The 17,351-nt window shown below is 39.6% G+C and overlaps 2 protein-coding genes across 4 annotated transcripts in view; one reads left to right on the forward strand and one right to left on the reverse strand.

The window, feature by feature from the left end:
• The first annotated feature begins 508 nt into the window (after window positions 1–508).
• pknox1.1 (pbx/knotted 1 homeobox 1.1) lies at window positions 509–15,125 on the forward strand. 3 transcript variants are annotated; one of them, XM_059342945.1, is made up of 11 exons: window positions 509–526; window positions 2,906–3,018; window positions 4,941–5,071; window positions 5,421–5,592; window positions 7,957–8,166; window positions 8,424–8,574; window positions 8,712–8,809; window positions 8,995–9,123; window positions 9,212–9,288; window positions 10,880–11,046; window positions 13,255–15,125. In XM_059342945.1, the coding sequence occupies exons 2-11, from the start codon at window positions 2,968–2,970 to the stop codon at window positions 13,434–13,436; spliced, it is 1,368 nt and encodes a 455-aa protein (XP_059198928.1). In that variant the 5' UTR covers window positions 509–526; window positions 2,906–2,967; the 3' UTR covers window positions 13,437–15,125. The 3 variants fall into 3 exon arrangements, with proteins under 3 accessions (XP_059198928.1, XP_059198930.1, XP_059198929.1); XM_059342947.1 differs by lacking the exon at window positions 509–526 and adding an exon at window positions 1,680–1,765; XM_059342946.1 differs by lacking the exon at window positions 509–526 and having other exon boundaries at window positions 2,866–3,018; window positions 8,424–8,541.
• A 9-nt stretch (window positions 15,126–15,134) lies between these two features.
• Window positions 15,135–17,351, reverse strand: part of tmprss3a (transmembrane serine protease 3a) — a 28,761-nt gene continuing 26,544 nt past the window's right edge. Inside the window, exon 14 of the mRNA XM_059342310.1 lies at window positions 15,135–15,337. Coding sequence (XP_059198293.1) covers window positions 15,293–15,337 — 45 coding nt within the window. The 3' untranslated portion in view covers window positions 15,135–15,292. The remainder of the gene's footprint in view (window positions 15,338–17,351) is intronic.

Genomic DNA, 17,351 nt, shown 5'->3' on the forward strand with positions numbered 1-17,351 from the left:
TGTGTTTTGTATTAAATAAAAGAATAGGCATTTAAAGGGATAGGCACAGATCAAAGACTTTTGTAATGCTGCAGTTCTGCCTTAGGGGGTCATTAAAAAGAGCTGAGTATGCAAGGGGTTTATCTGTTTCTATTTTAATTATTACGATTTTCACTCCCTTATGCTGCCTGCTTGCATATGTCCCAATTATCCAAGCTTTATGCATTTTTTAGGAGTACACAATCAGCATCAGTTGTAACAGTTTAATTATTAGAATGTGTATTAAGAGAGAAAATGCATAAAGAAGTGATGAGCTGGAGAGATACATAGAAAATGTTTTTTGTAATCGGGGGCAGTGAATAGCGTTTGCAAAGCAAAAACCCAAGAGGGCACAGAGGGACAGGCAGCAGGACGTCATGTCTCCGCCCACCTCATAAATATTCATTAGCCGAGCGCCCCTGCGTGCCCTTACGCGATGACGCAACGCGACAACTGCGGGTCCCGATTGCTGCAGCCGCTTGTCAGTGTGACGAAGATTGGCACTCAGGTAAGCTGTCACTCAAAATCCCTCTTTTTCCGTTCCCTATCAATCAAACAATCTGGGCCGCACGCAAAAATGCCCCGGGGCGAGCAGCGCGGACCTAGTCAGGGCAGCGGAGGGTATTTTTGGAAGAGACGCAGAAGCGGCAGGGCTTCGGGAAGAATAAAAAAAAATCAGTATACAAGGGAGGAGGGGTGGGGGGTAAAAAAATATGTCGGCGTTTTGGGGGCAGAGGAGGATTGTGGAAAAGCAAAGGGCGAGAGCTAGAAACGAGGCCCGACAGCAGTAACGTTAGCGCTGAGGGGAGGAAGGAGCAGCAGCTGTCCCCGCTGATTGATTGACTGATGTGGGAAGGATCTGAGGATCATCCGGGCTAGCCTGGTGTGCAGCCAATGCTCCTTAATTTCATTGCAGTCGAATTATTGTATAGAGCTGACAAGAAACATGTACATTGATTTAAAACGTTAACCAAAAATGCTTAAGCTCTTGAAGCGGGCACGTTGTACGGGACTCGATCCGCATCAATCTGCAGCGGAGTCTTTTTTTGTACCTGCTAACGTTAGCTAGGTTAGCTTGTTTTTTTGGCAGTTATCCCTCTTGCTAAATATGGCGCTTCACGTTTGGCCTCACCATACACACCACCACCAGAACACTTTAGGTGGTCAGCTTGCTGCCCTATCATCGGTATCTGTAGCTCGGCCACACACTTAATGTTTGGGTTAACCTGAGATTGGGTCCGCGAGCTAACAACGCCAATGTGTCGTTAACGTGACCGGCTGGATAATGAATATTGTTGAAAAACATGCTTACTGCCGACAAGCTGCTTTATATGCGAATAACACAGACGTTATTGTAGTTTGAGGACAGTTGGCTGATGTTAGCCCAAAGGCTTACTTAAACTGTTTAAATGTCCCATTGCCGCCACAAACGGTGTGAAGCTAACACGGGGCTAAAGCTAAGTTGGTCGTGGTGGGTGTGTGAATAGCTGTAGCAGGGTAACGTTATCATTAGTTACGCTTCTATCAAAGCACCCAGGATCGATCTATCAGTCTCCGTTTGTTTTGTTTTTAAAGTGGTGTGAACATTAATGTTTATGAATGTTGAGATATATTGAATAAATTTGCAATCAGACGTTGCTCCTCATTGTTTTTCCCCTTTTTGTTTTACCAAGCGGACCCCCACATTTCCTTTGCCCAGACGTGTGCAAATATCAGCACACAGAACATTTAGAAAGTGTTTTACAAGGTGTTATGTTTTGATCACTATGCTTTTACCCTACATGTCCTTCAAACGTTACACTTTTTGCCTTATTTTGGAGGAAACATTTAATCATAAGTGTCAGTGTTTAATGGTAAACCAACATGTCACCCTGTTAAAAATAATCACCTAACTCATTTTTTCAAGTTTTACAGAAAACACAAAAAACTTCACCAAAAGTGTAACATATAACATTTATTGATAATTTCACTCAAAAAGGATGCAACAAAGGATGGCTATTGGCATAGTAATAACACTGCGTGTAAATGATGTCACTTGAGAAATAAATGACTTGGGCACTTTTTTGAACATGCCTTTATGACTTAAGCAAGATATGTTAACACTTTATTCAAAATAAAGGTATCTACATAAGAGTGACACAAGCCTGTCAGAAACATGACAAGTATGAGCATTAATGTTACTTCAAAGTGTCATTAATGTTCATGACACATGATCCCATGTCATGTTTATGACACGCTCATGTCACTCTTATGTAGACACCTTCAAAATAAAGTGTTACTAATATTAGTGTCAACAATAAAACACAGATAAACTAAACTGATAACTAAACAATCTCCCTCTAGCTCTTCTTTGCTGGGTTCTTATCTGATGCCTATGAATGTGGCAAATTGTCAAAGAAGTGATGATCTTAAAGGGGTAAAATCACATGATCTGATCAACTGAGGATGTAGGTGATTTTATCATAGGTGGCCGGCGTCATGAGATGATTTAGGCAAAAAAAACAATTTTGACAAAAAATGACTTAGGCAATTATTTTAACAGTGTGATGATATAGAAAGTGTTTTACAAGGTCTTATGTTTTGATCGCTATGCTTTTACCCAACATGTCCTTCAAACGTTACACTTTTTTGCCTTATTTTGGAGGAAACATTTAATCATAACTGTTTAATGGTAAACCAACATGTGACACGGATCAGCGAGAATGTTCAATATAAATTACTTTTAGTATGAAAATGGGCTTTTTATTCTCCCCTGATTACACCAGCCCAATTTCAAGACCTAATCTTTCATTTTGTTATGATGACCATTACAATATTAAATGTTTTTGAGCCTACACTCTAGGCATCTCTCACAGGTAATCTAACTGAAATTATGTGTATTGTGTAGGTTGGCCACCTGTCCCCACTCTCTATAATGCCCCAGTGTTTGCAGCATCTGCAGTGAACGTGATGGCAGCCCAGTCGGTTTCCATAGACAAGTACCCAAAGGGAGAGCAGCAGGTGGGTGAGAGGGAGAAATGTGGTTTGGTCCCCGAGGCCTACACAGCCTGCTCCAACTGCCTCAACTGCACTTTGTTTTTTGCTTGTTTTCCAAATGTAATCAACCACAGCAGTGGGGAAGGAAATTGTTTGTTCCTAAAAAAAACAAAACCCCTAAATGTTTCAGGCTACAACTTTTAGTATACTTTAGTATACTGCCCTTGCCCATGGATCCTCCAGTTATTTTTAGAGGTGATAAGTCAGCCTAGATCACCAAACAAAGGCAAACACTTGATGCATGTAACACTAGAACACAAGCAATGTTAATGCTATTACATCAGTTTTAGTAATCTTTGGCAGCATGCTTAATAAATCACTGTATGAAAGACACTGGGCTCTTTTTCTGCCTAGTATTTTTGTGTCTGAGCTTATATAAATTGCTTACAACACATCGTTATTCAAGTGCCAAATTTGGGGGTGTCGAGAACTGAGAACAATCTATGACTAATGAGAAATGTTCCACCCCAAGCAAGTGATTATTTTTAGCTACTTTGTGCTCAATCTCATTCATTGTTGGTTTCAGTCACATGGTTGGGGATGGGATTTATGCTCCTGGAAGGGAATCTGGGTTGCCGGGTAGGCTGGCAAAGTGTGAAAATGTGACACAGTAAAGGAGAAGAAACTTTGCTTACAACCACTGAATGTGCCTCAACTGGAGTGTTGCAGAGACGACAGTCACATTTGAATGTGTCTGTTTTACTTACATTTGGAGACCTTTGTGTACACAGTGCAATTGAAAACTGCTTGACTTTCGACATAATCTGGTGTTGGATCGATACAATCACCCATGTTACATTACATTACGTTTCATTACATGTCATTTGGCTGACGCTTTTGTCCAAAGCGACTTACAATAAGTGCATTCAACCTGATGGTACTAGCCTTAGACCACAGGAACCAAGTAAGTACAGAACTTTAAGAGCCAACTGTAACTGCTACAGGAGTGCTATATGCCAAAAAAAGAGAAGAAATAAAAGGGTAGAGGGTTTTTTTCCCCCTTTAATATATAGATGGGCAACCATTATGACTTTAACTGAAGTATTATTGGAAGAGTTAGGTCTTCAGCCTGCGGTGGAAGATATCTAGGCCGTCTGAGGTTGGACATGGACTAAACTTTTCGAATGTAAACATTCTTCTGGGATAAAGACGCTTGAGCAGATAGGAAAATTGACTTTTTGTGTTGACTTGTCATTGATAGCTTGATTAATTTTATGTTTATCCCTTACTGGAAATTGGCAAACAATAGTCATGATCAAAACATGCAATCAAAAATAATTCATCTGCAAAGAAAAACAAATGCTCAATATACATTGATTGCTGTGGTTATAAAGGAATTCTTTAAGCTTTTTTTTACGGTCATATTTATAGTAAACATTTCAATGTGATGAGGTTTCAAGCGCATGGTCAAATTTGTTTTGTGTACTATGAAAGTGCTTGAATTTTACTCTTTAAAAGCTGTTGGAACCCCGGAAAAGTGCTACTGACTGGACAAACAACTCATGGCATTATCAATACCTCTTTCTGTCTGTTGATCACAGTAAAGAAGCCTTTATTTGACTTAAAAAAAAATTTTTTTTTTTGGTCACATGAGAATACACAAAGAACCATTCCAGTAAAATGTTATCCCATCAGTCAGTCCCGTATGAAAAATGCATAGTTTTTGTAAGTGGTTTTCAGACTTTCACCTCATGACTTTCCAAAGGGTCGTATTGAAGCAAGGCTCTGTGTTAAGCTTTGCCTTCCAGCTACTCTCGGTCTTTCACATGATGTCTTTATGTATTTCATTTTCTGCCTCTCTCCTCACCTCTTCTGTCACTTTCTGTCTCCTGTTTCTTACACTCTATCACTTTATTTTTCTCACTTTGTTTTCTCTCGTTCTGCAGATGCAAGGTGCAATAAAGCTAGACGGCGACTCTGAGCAGAAGTTTATTGAGGGGACATTGGTGGAGGTGCCCAGCCCAGCACCCACAGAGCCACAGACACCCATGGACGCGGACAAAGCCTCAATTTATCGGTAGAGCTAATTCTGCGTGTGTGAGAGAACCAGTATAAACTGCCCACTAACAGTCTAATAATGGCCTACAAGCAGGTCACACAAAAAGCTATCATTATTTGATATTAGTAATCTAACAGTGTAATGGGCTGAAGATGAGAAAAACTGATCAGTTAATACAGCATTTGGCTTTTAATTCATTTTGACATAATGGGGTGTCTGTCAGCCATTGTTTTCATATAAACCTAATGCCTTTTGGGTTTGTTTTCTTTGCATTTCTGAAGAGGAAGTGTATTATGGTTTTTGAAATGAGTGTGCAATTTCGTAACTTGTTCTCTCCTTTGTTTGTGTGTGGATGCAACCTTCGCAGGCATCCCCTGTTCCCTCTCTTGGCCCTGCTGTTTGAGAAGTGTGAACAGTCCACCTTAAGCTCTGATTGCATCACCTCTGCTAGCTTCGATGTGGACATTGAGAACTTTGTCCGCAATCAGGAGAAAGAGGGCAAACCCTTCTTCAGCGAGGACCCTGAACTCGACAACTTGGTGAGATACCTTTGCATGTCGGGGTTAGAATCTCTCAGATTTCTGGTTGATGATTTTCTTATGTTTTATTTTTGTGAAGGGGGATTTTTTTTTCACTCTTCAAATCAGCTAAGGCCCAAAATTCAACTACAAATTTAGAGTGCTTTGGCAGCTTAAACTGTTCAAAAAGAAAATCAGAATAGAACAGCTTCTTAAGACAAGTCCTGACTGCTGGAGAAGTCACAGTTTTGACACAGGGATGTGAGGTATTTCCCAAAGAAATACAAAATGGAACCCACAACTCACTCACACGTTCACGAGTCAATGACCTTTGTCCTCAGCAGCATGGTGAGATGCAGCCCTGTCCACTGCTGTTGCTTCTTGCTCAAAAATACCAACACAGTACTTATTTAGAATGGTTAGACGCCACAATCGGTTTCATTTAGATGGCAAGTCTGAGTTTGTGTTTTAACTCTGGCACTTTGAGGGAGATGACCACGACCTCTAACCTCTCTGAAGGGGGCAAGTTGAAATTCAATGTCCCTCAGCCTAGATTGACACAAAGTATATACACCTGTAGTTGTTTTAGCTTTTGCTCTTGATGCTCAAGTCATTAGCCATGTTTCCATTAAATTTTGAAGTGAAATTTTGAAACATTGCATTAAAGAAAATGTGAATTTGGGATATTTCCACCAACTGGTTTAGATCGAATAAACAAAGCTGCATAATTGTACTTTTGTCTGAAGATGGCAGTGTAATGTATTACTGTAGGATTATGAATATGAAATTATACCTCAAGTGAGCGCAAAACTTTAATGCACATTTTCAGGGTTTTTTTTGTTCTGCTGTTTCCATGAAGCTTTTCTCATGCAAATCTTCTAAATGTGCATTGAAATTCATTGATGGAAACACGGCTAGTGTCTGATACATCAATCCATTAACCCACATGTTGGCAAGTAATAAAAACGAAAACTTGAATTTTCCTCAAAGATCTTGGAAGGTATTAAAAACTTTACATTGTATAGTGCGTCCCCCTAACCATCAATATTTGAATTATCAGTTGGGACCCTAAATGGACTCATTGTCTCAGTTGAACCTATGCATCTCCTCTGCTGCTGCCCAGTGCCCAGCAGCCAAGTAGAAGAGATGTTCTGTGGTGTGCTAGAAGTGAGCTATGACTAGGATTATGGTTGACACTTTTTAGCACTCTGATTCTGTGGAAATCTGACGTTTTCACATCACAGATGTAGAAGAAATCATCATCCCGTCACATTACAATTACAATCTTATAAGCTTAAAGTGGGATTGTTTTGACAGCGGATTGTTTGCAAAAGATGCAGTTCAATCATATCAGTCAACAGCATCAGACCGGTACTGCTACACTGCAAAAACCAACTGACAAATCCAAATATGCTTATTTTGAGCAATTGTGGCTTGAAAAGCCTGACTTTAGTAACATTAAAATAATCCAGCAATCCACAAACTAACTCTCAACTGGAGCCAATATTTTAGGTAAAAACTCAACATATTCAACAGTTGAATAGCTTGAAAAGCAAGAAAAAAATAACAATGTCAATCCTAAAAAGAAGTCTTTAAACAATAAGATAACTACATAAGCACATAAAAATAATACTAATAATTAAATAAGCACATAAAGTAATGGTCAGTAGGTAAATTATGCTCAAAACAACGTAATTAATTGCTAGATATAAGAAGAAAATACTTGGTAAGGTTCATGTTTTTTGCAGTGTAGCTACATTATCTTGGAAGCTCATCTCATATTGACAAAGGGCCTATTTTATAAAAGGAAACTGTGCTACTTATCCAAATTGTGGTTATAATCACAAGTAATTCATGGCCTTATTGTCCTAACTGGTTTGCCATCATACTTTACATAGTATGATCATGAAAAAGCTATTACATTTGCATTGTGTTTGGTATTAAACAGTTTGAAAAAAATCTTTCAAGAAAGAAACCATGTAACAATGCCTTAACAGGGAGTAATGAAAACATGACGTAATATAGTAAAATACTGAACTAATATCAGAAGCACATGCAAGCAACAGTCCATCAAAGAGGAATGAAAATTATGAAAGAAATGGCACAGAAGTGAGAATGTGATAATTTGCTGTTCCTTTGTGAGATATTAAATTGAAAACTGTACAAAGACAATATAACTAATGTTAAAACAAACTTCTAAATTTGAGTTCATTGCATTTTTATTTAGAGCTTGCACAGCATGCCATTTTTTGGGGGGATTCTGGGTTGTAACTTCAGTCTGTGTGTCTATGTCCTTAACATCAGACATTTAAAGGACACAAATAGATTGTTTCACTTTTGTAGATTGCCAAAAACCTTTATTTTGTTTGATTCTGACCCTTTTAGATGGTGAAAGCCATCCAGGTGCTGCGGATCCACTTGCTGGAGCTGGAGAAGGTGAGTGACCTTTGTAAGGACTTCTGCAGCCGCTACATTGCCTGCCTCAAGACTAAGATGAACAGCGAGACTCTGCTGAGTGGAGATCCAGGAAGCCCGTATTCCCCCATACAAGGCCAGGTCCAGGGCTTTTCACCCACCAAGACTCCAGTATGCACTGTAGGTGGACTGTACGCATCACTACTAAACTCTTTTGGGTGCAGCAATCAACTACCACAAGTAGTTGGATCTGTTTGTGCCTTTTGAAGTGAAAGTATCTAACTAAACACTGACAGTGTTGTTGTTGTTGCTGTTCTGGATTCTTTAACGATAATGCATTTGAGCCTGTTTCATGTCTCTAACCTCCTGCGCTACATTAACAAGTTCAAAACCAGTCAGAAGCTCTATGGCCCATTGTGTGCTGCTCTGTTATGCAGACCCCCAGCTCTATCTCGGGAACCATCAGCCCCCAGGGTCAAATTGTGGTGCCGGCATCAGCCCTGCAGCAAGGGAATGTTACTGTGACAGCCGTAAACCCCACCCAGGTTGTAGCAGGTATGTCCCCATGGCATACAACCCCTTCCTCAGGTATTGTACTGACATGATGTCATGTGCCATTGGGACACTTTGATTAGAGCTTTCCTTGCAGCCTGCACTCTACAGCTCAGAAGATGTTTTGTGTGTGTGTGTGTGTGTGTGTGTGTGTGTGTGTGTGTGTTTTCCAGGTGGCACAGTGTACCAGCCTGTTACAGTCGTCACTCCTCAGGGCCAAGTGGTAACACAGGCTCTTTCTCCTGGGACAATACGCGTCCAAAACAATCAGGTTGTACATCTATTTTTGTGACTGAGATGCTAGTGTATATGTAAATGGCAAACTGTTGTAAATGAATTCATAGTTGTAATTTGAAATCCAAATCATGCGGGGAAAGGTTGTAACTTGAGCAGAACAATGTGTTCCTGGTTCAAAACAAAACTGAAAGGTGGCTAATGGGATGTGTGTCTGCTCAGCTCCAGCTGCAGTTTCACCAGGATCTGAACCTCTTTAATCACGATGACAACTCAACCAAGAACAAACGTGGCGTTCTACCCAAACACGCCACCAATGTCATGCGCTCGTGGCTCTTCCAGCACATCGGAGTGAGTCTGTGTGCCATATATCTTTGCCTGTACAACTCTTTCTCTTCCTTAACTAAGCTGAAGCATTTCCCCATGTTCTCTGCCGTAGCACCCATATCCAACCGAGGATGAAAAGAAACAGATCGCCACTCAGACAAACCTGACACTTCTCCAGGTCAACAACTGGTGAGTTTGGCACACAAACACACATCCCAGGACCACTATGACTTTCCTCTGGAGGATTGACCAGAACTGGGTTTCTTAACAGTTTCCACAACAGCTTTGGGTTGAACCAGCTATGCGTGAGTTCAAACATAGTCTAGTTTGAAGATAATTTCCAAACTTAGTTTAAGCTCAACTAAAATGTTAAGTGTTGCACCATCTGAAATGGTTCCAATGTAGACAGAAGTTACAACTTAAATTTTACGAGGCAGTAGTTGTTATGGAGCATCGTTTTGAAAAAAGAGGACACAGAGGAGCGTAAATTGTTCCCACTTTTCCAGAGTCAGAAATTGGTGGAGGGTGCTGATGAATAAACATGAAATTTGAAAAATACTCAACAAATATTTCACATTGAAACTATTGACACAGAAGTAATATGAATTTATGACACATTTATTCAAATAATAGGTTTTAATATATTTGTGCTGTTGACCCAGAGCAGCATCTGGTAGTTTGGTAAGCTACGAGTTTCCTTTTTAGCAAAATGCTTTGAGTGAATCAGAGTTCCCTCTGGTATTTATTTATCATATTTATTTGCACAGTGTATAAGGGGTGCAACGATTAGGTGTTAGATATTGTTGCCAAAAATTGATGACACTATTGATTGCAGACAAATTTAACTGTCGATAATTAGTCGGTTACATCATCACACATGTTTTTCATGCTGTGCTTGGACCTGATGTTTTCTGGAGCGGATTTTCTGAGGTGTGAGCCATCTTAACCCATAACTATGTCTGCTGAGACTTGTGAAGACCAAACAGTGGATGCTCTCAATCTCTGAAATGGAGGGGAAATGCTGGCCTGTGTGAGGAGGCGTCACTTTAAAAAAAAACAACAAACATTGATCAGTTAAAAAGCTTGAGGCGATCGTTTTGCATATTTATTCATTTTGATACCACCTACTACTACTTTTTCAAACTCCTCCAAGGCACAAAGCACCATAAGAATTCATGTTAAAGTACAAAAAACCTACTTTTTGAAAGTCTTCCAAGGATCACAAGCCGTTCTGCATGAAATTTTGCAGATAGAATCTGTGGAACAACATGATTAAAAGTTATTTAAAGAATTTTGATAATACAAATGTGACACCAATCAGCCACTAGGTGGCGCTGGAAAAAATGCAATAGGTATAAGGACAAAACTTGTAGGCACACAGAAGAAGTGGTGTAATATTGCCACAAAGGTCTGTCAGATAAACCTGAAACTGTCCCTCTCAACCGTTGACATGCAAATGAATTGCTTCACAAAAAGGTGTGTGTGTGTGTGTAATTATGATCCCATAGTCACAGACTTTTTTATTCAGATTTTGGACTAGAACAACTTGATACAGTGCTATCTCAAATCTTCAGGTTCCCAGCTTTTAGATGAGGTGCACTACTTCTATTTTCTAAGTTACTGTTGACCTTTTATTTTCTAAATGAAGCTGTTTTGAATAGCAGATAGGACTCAGACATCCTGTTCAATTTTAGGGGAGATGATTTCATCACTGTTAGGAAACAAAATAATTTCATTCTCCTAGGAACTGTCACAGATCTGAGTTGTGTTGTGTCTCCAGGTTTATAAATGCACGGAGGCGGATCCTGCAGCCCATGTTAGATGCCAGCTCTTCTGAGACACCAAAAGCCAAAAAGAAGACTCCTCAAAATCGGCCACTGCAGCGCTTCTGGCCTGACTCCATTGCTGCAGGAGGGGGCACCCAACAACAAGTTACCATGCCAGATGGTACGCAGAATTGTTTTCAATGTACAGTTTGTATTCAAGTTAAATAGAGACTAAAAAAGATCCTTTGCCCTGTCCTACACTGCCTATCACCTGTACAACGTACTCACTGTAGATGTAAAAGACAGACAAGGTGGCCAAGTGGGTCCAAAGATTATGATTACTAGAGACCACCTTGCAATGGGATCAGTTGGCCCTTCTATGTTTCCAACCTTCCTACCTCTGGCCTACTATTGACCATAGTTACACCTGTTCAGTTTGTTATGGCATCTTACCCCGTTGTGGCCCTGTCCACAGACATATAAACACCTGGGGCCTGTTCCTTAGAGTGAGTTTACCAAATAAGACAGGTTTATTTCAGCGTGTCTGAATCATTTTCAGTTGATTTGCTTCCTTAAACCAAGATCAACTAGTTTCCCAGCATAGGTTGTCATAGTAACTTGAGCCTGAACTATGTTAAGTTTGCTTAATGGAAATGAAATAATTGATGTAAATGGCACTAAACTGACAAGGTTTGAAATTAGCTACATGTTAGTTAGCTAATGTAGCAAACAAGTATGAGCATTAATGACATGACGGTTGTCATGGAAGTATGGGGTAGTTACTTCCTTATTTTTCAGTCTTGTGCTGAGCTGCAGAATGAAGGACCAAATTGTCTGATGCTGCTTACCTTTCAATCTGCAATGTTACTAACTGTACTAACAGCTGGCCACCTACCTTGCAAACACTGCAAAAGGATTATATAGAGTTATATTGAAAAGGATGGGGTCATTGTTTGTTAGCATTTTAGCAATGTATTTCACAAACTAGTCAGCAACTTATTGTGAAGACCCCCCTTGTCTTGGCTTGACAAAGATGCAAACCAGAGGATATAGCATGTCTGGGCTGGAACTTCTCCTTGGTCAAGGTGTAGTCAATTCGCTTCGAGTTGGCAAAACTTCCCCAGACTTGATAATCCCACCACCATGTGTCACTGTTGGTTTGACACACTGTATCATTCTCTCTAATGTCCTGTCTATCTCATACATATATCATTGTAGAAAATGCAGTAAATGGAACTTTATTCCTGTCATTTGTGGTGAAATGCTTGAATTTTTTAGCACACCCCAAGTTGGGCATTGTTTCCCCTCATGAGAAGGTAGAACACCTGCTACTCATCCTGAGACCACTACAAGAGAGCCTTCTGTTGACTCACTGGAGTCTGTGCTCTAAAGAAAATGCTGTATCTGTGATGAATTTGCTTTTTTTTTTTTTTTTTTTTTATCTCCCAGGGAACTAAACTTAATGTATTGTTGTTCTGAAGTTGTGGTCACTTCTGGCCTTCCTGGTCATGCTTTGGATACAACTTATCCACTTTCTGCAGAACATTGTAGAGTTCTTAAAACCTTTAGTCTAGCCATGGTCCCTCTTTGCTTAGAAGAATAATTTGACTTTCACTAAGTTCTGATGCCATTTTTCACATTAGCACAGTGCTTACTAAACAGTGATGTGCTTATTAGTCTTGAGGCACAGCCAGATTTATATCAGGTGAACACTTGCTGTTTAGTTCAGTTAGCTGAAAGTTCCTCTGATTACCAGAGAAAATCCCTCATCATCTCAGTGTTTATTGCTGTTCCAGAAATAGATTCTTAAATGTCTTCAGTTTATACATTATCATTTCTTGTTTGTTTAACTCTCTCAATCTTTGATTATTTGAAGGTTTATTCGAAAATAATATAGATTTTAATTTTTTTGTTGGGCTCTTGTTAAAAAAGTATGAATATCCTTCTTCTTTGTCAGTTTAATATGTAGTTGAATCTTCAAAAATACCTGTTATTCTACATTCAGGTCTGTACAAAGGTAACAAAGTCTTAACTAGGTAAATATTAAATTGGTCTTTCACACATCAAAGGCAAAGCCCTGGAGGAGTTTTAAAGCAAGAAAATAAAATGATGACCTAAAAGCAACATGAAAGCCTTGATTGCATTTTATTACATCTGGCACAAATGTCCACGTGGACTCGAGGAAAAACTCAATATCAATATCTTTGTGACCATGTTGCTACAACTTTGTGTTATATCTGGGTTCCCCTGGTAGTCCACCATTTTTCTCCAGTTTTATCTGATATTACTCACTAGAACTGCAACTTGATGGTGTAGGTATACAACTTTGATGCAGTAATTCTAGTATTTAAAACACTTTTAATCAGTAATTGTTTCCTCTCATTCTAAGGTACAATGGTGACAATGAACATGGAGAGTCTGCAGAGCCTGACGTCAGATGGCGCCACGCTGGCGGTGCAGCAGGTGATGCTGGGAGGCCACAGTGAAGACGAGTCGGGGGACAGTGGAGACGAGGACGATGACGCAGACATGGCCGGGCTGGGCCTGGACAACAGCGACTCATTGCAGTAGAGGACACACACCCTCACCCTTTGAGCTTCACATACACACAAACCATGCATAAATAGGTCTAAAGATCAAGACACGATGAATCATAGTACAAACAGACACACATTAGGTTTACATAGAGCACAAAACAACAGGACATAACGGTTCTGCACTCTTCCAACTCTCCCCTGCTGAACAGTGGTTTATGCTGTGTATGTGTACATCAGGAGGTTCATTTCTGAAACCGTTTTTTAATGATTTAGTTGATGTATGGGAGTGCACTTTTTTGTATATTTAAGCTCAAAAAGATTGAATCAAACAAACAGAAGAAAAAAAAAGAAGTGTTTAACACTCGAAGCAAGTTTGTATGCTCCGTTAATAAATCTTGACTGATTTATGTTATTTTCTTGGCCCCTGTTCCCCATCTGCTGTTGAATTTTCATTTTGGATGCCAACAATTTAAAGTTGTATCTGTAAGGGTTTGTCTTCACTTTTTTGCATGCTTGTGTTTTAATAGATGTGTGCACTCTTGCGACTGACTCCACGGCTGTCACACAGGCCCCTGCAGGCCAAGCAGAGCCCAAGTGGAGAAATTTAAAAAACAAAAAAAGAGAGAGATGCTTATTTTTATATACAAACGTATGAAACTAGTGTTTTTTTGTTTAATTTTTGTGTTCTCCTGTTTTGTAAGGAATATTTATGTACAGATTGATAATTAAAGCTAGTGACCCTGTTTTCCAGGGTTCTTTGAAGTTTTCTAAAAAAGAGAAAAAGGAATTGAATGCTGATGAAAATTACTATTTAAATTGGTTTTAAACTTAAAATACTAACAAGGCCTTACCTGTGTTCTTTTCTAAAGAATTATTGCCAAGAAGCACAAAAACAAAGTCTGACCCTTGGTCCTTGGTAAATTAGTCATAATGACACTAAACTGAAGAACACTGTGTGGTTCTGTGAAGCATCGTTAATAATTTCTTTGTGCACTGCAACATCCCACTTACCTGAAGAGTTATTTTTCACAGTAACCTAACTGCAGTGCTCAGATTTCTTTAGATACAGCTCAAGTTTTACCCTCATTGTGTATACCATATATTGTGTCTTTTAATAATTTTACAGTAGTAGCATACTTTCTCAAATGCACAATCCAGAACACTATGCTAATCACACAATCACAAGGGTCTGAGGAACCACAGTGAGATATGACTTCCATCATAAACGACAAGCATCGGACTTTTTGCACGCATTAAACTTTTATTTATGTACACGTACATGCTACTGTATTGAAAACAAAGGGCAGTTGGAAAGTTGGGCTCCTTGTTCATTGCCTGCCTGAAGGACTGGGACTATGTGCTGCAGCCCCTGTGGTCCCCCTGCCACTACATGCATATGTAGTGAAAGATTTTGAAATCTCTATATCAATATGTTGATATTACTTCCCAATTTACGATGCCTCTTGTTTGAATATCTGTAATATTGTACTGTACAACAATTGTCTTTTAATAGTTGCAGTAATCTGGTTCATATCCCACTTGTAAATTTGAGACTTGAAATGGTTAATTTCATGCAGCCTAAGGGTGTAGTGACGTTGGAGGGCTCTCGCTGAGCTCTTGGTTCCTCATTTGCATCGGTCTTGCTTTTTATGAAGCGTTATTCACTTTCTTGTCTGTTTTGCCTTAGAGCTTTCTATTTTGGAATAAACGATGCCTAACTCTCTGCTGTGCACTGTCTCTCTGCTCCGTCAGCTTTATCACCAAACAGCATTTGTGTTGAACAACGGCTCTGCCATTCTGCAGTGATAGTTTGTCTCTATAATTTTCTCTTTTTTTTTTGTCGAATGTGGAAACATTCAAACAGAATCCTGTGAGAAGTAACTGGGTGCTTTAGTTATCTGTGCTTCTAGTTGGAGAATCGTGGGCCTCTTCTCTCTGAAAGACAATGTAGAAATAGACCATTTTAATTCAATTGGACACAAACCGAAACTTTATCTATGCAAACTTTTTTGGCTAAGCATTGTTCAAACACCTGTTTTTAAAAAATCTATAGCAAAAATCCTGCACTTTCATTATATGCCTACTACATTGTAACTTTTAAAAGCCAGGGAGGGGACTTCAGTCACTGACTTGGAAATGGAGTCACATGTCACTGTTCTGATGACTTGACAGTTGACAGTTTTCTATATTGTGAATGGGTGTGTCTGTAAGTAGCCACTGGCACAAACTGGACCGTTTCGTTCCGCTCTACACTCAGAGTGTGCTTTGGGCGCTCTAAGGAAAAGCAGCAGAGCGCTGAACAGTGAATGTTTTAACTTTGTTACCACGTCTTTAATTCATATAGAAATAATTTCGACCAACAGGGCCCTCACTACTGTAGAGTGTCAGACTGGAGTTATCATTACAAGTCTGTAAGGGCTAACCATAACCTGATACAATCTGTTCTCTCACAACTCCATGGCAGGCTCATCTTAGCTGAATAACTGTTATCAGAAATCGACAGAATAAATTACTGGCATTGTAACATCTCTAAATAAAGTTACGTTTCAGTCTCGAATTGCTGACTTTTCTCCCCCCATCATTTAATGCAGCATTAAATGGCCGTTACCTGTTGAAAAATATGCTTTAAATATTGACTTGACCAAAGACCTGACTTGACTTTCTCGAGACTAGACCAAAATGACTTGAGTCACATGTCTACCAATAGCTGATTTGAACTGAGGAGTAGTGCTGCACATAACTGTATGTAAGGCTTCAGTCACATACGCGTAATGCAAGCTAGTGCAGAGGCTATATCCCTGTTGAATGTGGGCTGTGCAGGATGCAACACACACAGATATCAGTGTTCTGGTTCGTAGTCTGTTTGACAGCCAGGGGTCAACCACACACACACACACACACACACACACCTTTGTTATTGGTTGCGGCTGCAAAATTGCCAGTTCAAAGTTCAATACAGTTGAACTCGATATGCAGCATAGATGGAATTTGCCTTGCCACTGGAAGCAAATATTCTCTTCATCCCTTTGCTCTGATTGGAAGTGAACAGGAGGCTAATATTTGCTAATGTTACATTAGTGGATGTGTGACTGCAGCCCATCACACAGAGTGTTATGAGACCGCATGTATGTAGATATACGCTAAATGTAGATGGCAGAAAAAAACCCTCTTCCTGCTGCCTCAAGATAGCAATGCCCCTATCACACCTTATCTAAGACCAACTCACCCAGCTGGGTTAAAGTACTTACACAAAGATCAAGATGACAACAGTGTCAGTATGAAACTAGCAATGCTTTTCGCTGCATGTAAGATAGGGCAAAAGTTTTCAAAACTACCAAAAAGCATTGGTAAAGCATAGATTTGGATGGGACAATGTAGTCAGACTTCAGACAGTTGTTTTAATTCATCTATTGCACAAAACTGTCTAGTTCTGGACTGTTTGAGGACTAATTTGCAGTTGCAAGACCTTCTCTAAACAACAACAGACTATGTCAGCACAGCTGAGCTTCATTCACTCCAGCAGAAAATGTTACAAAGAGTTTAAGAATACAAAGAAACTTCAGTAGAATTAAAGAGGTCAGTGTAGGCCTGTAGCAGAGCCAGGGATGATCTGGGACTAACAAAAGGCCAGAAAGCCTCATGTATCAACGCTGCGTACACACAAAAACATTGTGAGCGCTGTCCCACACACACCACATGTATGAAAAGTGAACTTGCCGTGAGAATGTGCGGTGGCACCGCACATTGTTTGGCGGAAACAAAAGTTTGTCTTTTATGCTCTGTTTAAAATTTGTTTCACATATAAACTAAAACTACACCAACTGGCATTGTGTTTACAGTTTAAAACTCTCTGACAATGGCGGAAATGCCGTTTTCCACCCTCAATAACCCGTTTTAAATGTGAGGGGATAGATGACTTTTATCATCTATTATATTTTATATTTCGATA

Source organism: Centropristis striata, chromosome 10 (assembly GCF_030273125.1).
Source record: "Centropristis striata isolate RG_2023a ecotype Rhode Island chromosome 10, C.striata_1.0, whole genome shotgun sequence".
Lineage (NCBI taxonomy): Eukaryota > Metazoa > Chordata > Actinopteri > Perciformes > Serranidae > Centropristis > Centropristis striata.